The sequence below is a fragment of the Lotus japonicus genome, chromosome 3, assembly GCF_012489685.1.
Source record: "Lotus japonicus ecotype B-129 chromosome 3, LjGifu_v1.2".
NCBI lineage: Eukaryota > Viridiplantae > Streptophyta > Magnoliopsida > Fabales > Fabaceae > Lotus > Lotus japonicus.
In genome coordinates, this window is record NC_080043.1 from 55,330,496 (window position 1) to 55,336,636 (window position 6,141).

The following is a 6,141-nucleotide window of genomic DNA, read 5'->3' on the forward strand; positions in this document are numbered from 1 at the left end:
TTTCAAACCTCAGTGATTACTGTCAGAAGTGATCATGGTGGAGAATTTGAGAACAAAGATTTCCAAGAATTGTTCAACTCCCAAGGAATCTCTCACAACTTCTCTTGTCCTCGCACTCCCCAACAAAATGGAGTTGTTGAAAGAAAGAACAGAACTCTTCAGGAGATGGCTCGCACCATGATGCAAGAATCAAGTATGGCCAAGCACTTCTGGGCAGAAGCAATCAACACTGCTTGCTATATCCATAACAGAATCTCCATCAGACCTATTCTGGAGAAGACTCCTTATGAGCTATGCAAAGGAAGACAACCTGATATCTCTTACTTCCATCCATTCGGAAGTACTTGCTACATGCTCCACACTAAGGAGCAATTGGGTAAATTCGACTCTAAAGCTTTAAAATGCAATTTTCTTGGTTATTCTAAAAGATCTAAAGGTTTTAGAATTTACTCCCTCCGGTCCTATTTATAAGCATGAAAGAGAAGAAAAATCTTGGTCCTTTTTATAAGAACCAAATGAAAGTTTAAGCTATATTAATTAATTTTTTCCAATGATGCCCTTATTAATTCTAACTTGTAAAATGTGTCTCATTAATTATTCTCTCTCTTTTCCACTTTCCAACACTAATAACAAAGGGTAATTTTGGAAGTTCATTTTAATTTAAGACAAATTTAATGCATTTTATCTAGTTTAACTACATTTCTTAAACTATGTGAATTTTTTTTTGTTGCTTATAAATAGGACCGGAGGGAGTATAATATTATTCATCAAACTGTTGAGGAGTCTATTCAAATTAGATTTGATGATAAGCTTGGCTCAGAAAAGTCAAAGCTGTTTGAAAGATTTGCAGATTTAAGCATTGATTGTTCAGAAGCAAATCAACCAAAGAACAACTCAGAGGATGTTGCTCTAGAGGCAGAAGCATCTGAAGCTGCTCCAACAACTTCTGATCAACTTCAGAAGAAGAAAAGAATAGTTGCCTCTCATCCAGAAGAACTGATCATTGGCAACAAAGATGCTCCCGTCAGAACCAGGTCTATGCTTAAACCTTCAGAAGAGACTCTTCTGAGTCTGAAGGGACTTGTATCTCTCATTGAGCCAAAATCAGTTGATGAAGCTCTTGAAGACAAAGGCTGGATTCAGGCAATGCAAGAAGAGCTAGATCAGTTCACCAAGATTGATGTATGGACCTTAATGCCCAAACCCAAAGGTTTCCATGTCATAGGAACCAAGTGGGTATTCAGAAACAAGCTGAATGAAAAAGGAGAAGTAACAAGAAACAAGGCAAGACTGGTGGCTCAAGGCTACAGTCAACAAGAAGGGATTGACTACACTGAGACCTTTGCTCCTGTAGCAAGGCTTGAAGCTATAAGGCTACTGATTTCCTTCTCAATAAATCATAACATCATTCTCCATCAAATGGACATCAAGAGTGCCTTCCTAAATGGCTACATTTCTGAAGAAGTGTATGTCAAGCAACCTCCTGGCTTTGAAGATGACAAATATCCAGATCATGTCTACAAGCTCAAGAAGTCACTCTATGGACTGAAACAAGCTCCCAGAGCGTGGTACGAAAGGCTCAGCTCCTTTATTCTACAGAATGAGTTTGTAAGGGGTAAATGTGACAATACTCTTTTCTGCAGAACCTATAAGAATGATATTCTTATAGTTCAGATTTATGTTGATGACATTATTTTTGGTTCTGCTAATCCCTCCTTGTGCAAGGAATTCTCTAAGTTGATGCAGGCTGAATTCGAAATGAGCATGATGGGAGAACTCAAATATTTCCTGGGAATTCAAATAGATCAACGACCAGGAGTCACCTATATCCATCAGAAGAAGTACACCTTGGAACTTCTGAAGAAGTTCAACATGAGTGACTGCAACATCTCCAAGACTCCAATGCATCCAACATGCATTCTTGAGAAAGAGGAAGTTTCCTCTAAGGTTTGTCAGAAGCTCTATCGTGGAATGATAGGCTCTCTTCTTTACTTAACTGCCTCCAGACCTGATATATTGTTTAGTGTGCATCTCTGTGCTAGATTCCAATCAGATCCTAGAGAGACTCACTTAACTGCTGTTAAGAGGATCCTCAAATATCTGAAAGGAACCACTAACCTTGGCTTGATGTATAGAAAAACATCAGAGTATACACTTTCAGGTTTTTGTGATGCTGACTTTGCTGGAGATAGAGTGGAAAGAAAAAGCACTTCTGGAAGCTGCCATTTCCTTGGAGCAAATCTTGTCACTTGGTCAAGCAAGAGAGAGAACACAATTGCTCTATCAACTGCAGAAGCAGAATATGTCTCAGCTGCCACTTGCTGTACACAAACCATTTGGATGAAGAATCATCTGGAGGACTATGGTTTGTCTCTGAAGAAGGTCCCCCCTATTTACTGTGACAACACAGCTGCTATCTCACTCAGCAAGAATCCCATTCTACACTCAAGAGCAAAGCATATAGAGGTAAAGTATCATTATATTCGTGATCATGTTCAGAAGGGCACTCTATCATTAGAGTATGTTGATACTGACCATCAGTGGGCAGATATTTTCACTAAGCCCTTAGCAGAAGATAGGTTTTTATTTATTCTTGAAAACCTGAACATGGACTTTTGTCCAGAGTAAGGTTTTCTTCAGAACTTCTGACCCTGGTACCTCTGAAGTCATCAGATGTTACCGCTTTCAGAAGTTACTCGATCAGAAGCACTTAACCCACCGGTTAAACTTCTGTGGTAGGCAACAATACACGTGTCACTTCAATTGTGACATAGTTCCTTGAGTCGCGTGGTATATCTGCTATAATGATGATGCCTACTCTCCTTTACTATGCTATTTTCAGACTATCTATTCTATAACCGTTGATCTTGCCTTTAATTCTTTAAAAACTATCAACGGTTACCATTAAACCCACTATGTGCGCACTATTCACACACGATCTTCCACTCACTTACACAGACGGTTTTCAAACTCTTCGTGTGCATTGCATTCATTCATACTCCTCCCTCCAACATTCCCCCTTTCTCTCTGAACCCTAAACCTCACTCACTGAGAATCATGGGCAAATCAAGGAAATAAAAGGTGAATGTTACTGCATCTTCCAAACAAACTAACGAAGAACAAGGGAATCAAAGATTTGAAGAAGCTCAGAAGATTCTAAATGCGACAAATGTAGTCACATGTGTCAAGAAAGCAGAAGATCTGAATGTGTGCTGTGAAGCAAGAGTTGATTTCGACAATCTGGTTGAACATGGGTTCGACATCAGGGATCAAGTCAACTTGCAAGGGTGGTCTGGCTACTTCAATAGACTCTGTGGTCCGATTTATCACAAATTGGTTGTAGAGTTCTGGAAAAACGCAGTTTGCAACGACTACTATGTCGTTTCTCATGTGCTGGACAAGAATATTGTGATCTCAGAAGAATCCATTGCAAAGCTGCTGGGTATGGAGTTCCAACAAGGAAAAAGGATAAAAACGTTGATGCCAATGTTCCTGGGATGAGGAACATGGTCAACAAGGCGATTTATGATAACTGGTCTCAGGAGAAAACCAAATACAACATAAAGGATTTGAAGCCTCAGATGAAGATTTGGCAGAAGATTTTCATTACCTGCATTCACCCCAGAACCGGTGGAACTGATTACCTTAATGCAACTCAAAAGGTAATCATGTACTACATTTCTAAGGGTGAGCCTATATGTCTGCCGTTTCTGCTCTTCAACTATTTGAAGGAATGCGTTGAGAAATCAAGGACCACTGCTACTGAGAACAAAAGGTTAATTTCTTACATTCCGTATGGAAGGTTGCTGTCAGATATCTTCGTCCAGAATAAACTTGTCAAGACCCTGTCAGACCTTGGACTTCATGAAGATCTGGCCATGACGATTGGCGATGCTCTCAATGGAACCAAGTTGAAAAAGATGCAAATCATTGAGAAAGTTCAAGTTGTGCCCACAGAAGACACTTCTGAAGAAGTTCGTCAGAGGAACTACCCTATTGATGACTTTCCTCTTTGGTCTAAAAAGAACAACCTAGCATGCATTCTGGAGTATGTTAGGATGCTCAGAAGAGAAGGAGATCCTATCTCTCTTGAGGACTTTGTCAAAACACTTCATGATAGTCCTCCTGAGATGGCAACAAGGAAGTAAAAAAGGGCAACAAGCAGCAAGCCTTCAGATCCTAAGGGCAAAGGGATTCTGACAGAGGAACCTACTAAGAAGAAAGCTGCATCCAAGTCTGTGGTCATCAGGGAACCCTCTCCTGAAAGACCTTCTAAGAGAATCTCAGTGCAATCACGTCAAATGTCTGAATCTGAAAGTTCTGAGAACTCCTTGGAAGAATCCTCAAGTGAGGAAACTGAAGATGATGATGTTCCTCTGGCCAAGAGGCGAAAAGTTATCTTTGTGGAAGAAGAAGATGAGCAGGATGACTGTGAGATCATCCAGGACGTGCTTCAGGATATAAGGGAATCTTCAGAAGCTGAAGAATCCACGGATTCTGATGTTGTACCCTTAGTGAAGAGAAGGAAACTGCCTCTGAAGGGTCCACTTCAGTAGAAAGAGGCAGAATCGAAGCTAGCATCTGACCTTGCTTCAGAAGCACAAAGGGAAAGAAGATCAAAAAGCACTTCTGATTCTGCAAGGGCTGCAAAACTCACCAGAACCACTTCCATCAGAAGCCCAAGTAAGGTAATTACTAAAAGCATTAACTCTGATTCTGCTTTAGTAATTATTCCTGAACAACCCCTACCTATATCTACTTCCATGCCTACCTCAACCCAAACAGGTCCCACTCAAACACAAGCCCCTCAAACAAACATCCAAACAGCTGCCTCTGCCATTCCATCCATCCCAATTCAAACCTCTTCCACATCCACCACAACTGAACCAGTACCTCCTTTCAATTCCTTCGTTCAAGGTATTGTTCAAAGTGAGGCTACCCTGAAACATTTGGTTCAACAATTTTCTCCCCAGCCTCCATCCACTTCAAAGACCCTCCTATTAACCCAAACTAGTGAGATCCCTGCGGAGAAAGAAAAAGAGGATGATGATGTTCAAATTCTTGAACCTCCCTTCAATGTGAAGCCTATTCAACAAGTGGCTTCCAACTTTGAAGATCAGCTCCCAGATGCTGCTGAAACCTCCTATGTGTCCTTGTCCAACTATTCTGCAGTAAACTCACGAGATCTGAGTTTTACCTCACCTGAGAAGACTGCTACTTCCGGGAATAGACAAGTGACTATCTCTGAAGCTGAGCACATGGATGAGTCTGATCATTCGGGCATAGAGAAGAATCATGAGATTGAGTCTGCTCAACCCAGAACTGAGAGTCCCAATGCTTCAAGCTCAAATGCTGCCAGAACTTCTCAGCCTGTCTTAACCTTGGCAACCTCTCTCAGACCTCAAAATCTAATTCAACTGATTCAGGAGTTCCCTGAAGAGGCAACCAGAAGATTACAATGGTTGTATCAGGTAACTGATAATCAGTTTGATGCTTCTTTTGTTGATGGTCTGTGGTCTGCATTTGGATGATGGTCAGAAAGCAGAGCTTATGAATTTCAGAAGCAGCTGGACAGTGAGAAACGTATAAGAATTCATAATGCATCTGAAAGGGCTTATGAGCAAAGACAGAGGGTGCTGCACAAGGTTTGTGAACCTTTGAGAAGAGCTGTGGCTGAAAGAGATTCTGTTATCTCTGAATGCACTTCAGAAGATGTTGAGATGATTTCAGAAGAGGCTGCAGAAGACAGTTCTGAAGGGATAGTAATTCTGGAAGTTGCTGTTTTTAATGAAGTTGAGAAGCAAGGGCCAATTCAAGTTGATACTGAAATGTCATCAGAGGCTGGAGTTGCTACTCATGCTCAAGCTCCAGAAGTTCCTACCTCTACTCCAGCTCCAGAAGTTGCTACTCTTGCTGCCAGAATTGACCAAATTCAAGATGATCAGCAGAGACTGTTTCAGATGGTTGAACAACAAGGATTGGTTCAGATTGAACAGAGCAGACAGATTCAGGAATCCTCCCGCAGAATGGAAGATATGATGAAATTCCTGATCGAACATCTTCCCTCTTCTTCCAAGCCTTGAAACCCTTCTCCTTTATCCTGCATGCATTTATTTGTTATGAGTACATTTGATTCATGTT

General features: G+C 41.0%; 1 protein-coding gene across 1 annotated transcript; it reads left to right on the plus strand.

Annotated features, from left to right (window-relative positions):
* The first annotated feature begins 4,301 nt into the window (after positions 1 to 4,301).
* LOC130744333 (uncharacterized) lies at positions 4,302 to 5,531 on the plus strand. Its single transcript, XM_057596522.1, has 2 exons — positions 4,302 to 4,505; positions 4,974 to 5,531. Exons 1-2 carry the CDS (start codon positions 4,302 to 4,304, stop codon positions 5,529 to 5,531), a joined length of 762 nt encoding a protein of 253 aa, XP_057452505.1.
* Positions 5,532 to 6,141: the final 610 nt, after the last annotated feature.

Coding starts and splice junctions, on each gene's coding strand:
- LOC130744333 (XM_057596522.1), top strand. CDS start 4,302: ATGTCTGAATCTGAAAGTTCTGAGAACTCCTTGGAAGAATCCTCAAGT. Junction 4,506..4,973: donor AATCCACGGATTCTGATGTT/GTACCCTTAGTG, acceptor TTTTCTCCCCAG/CCTCCATCCACTTCAAAGAC.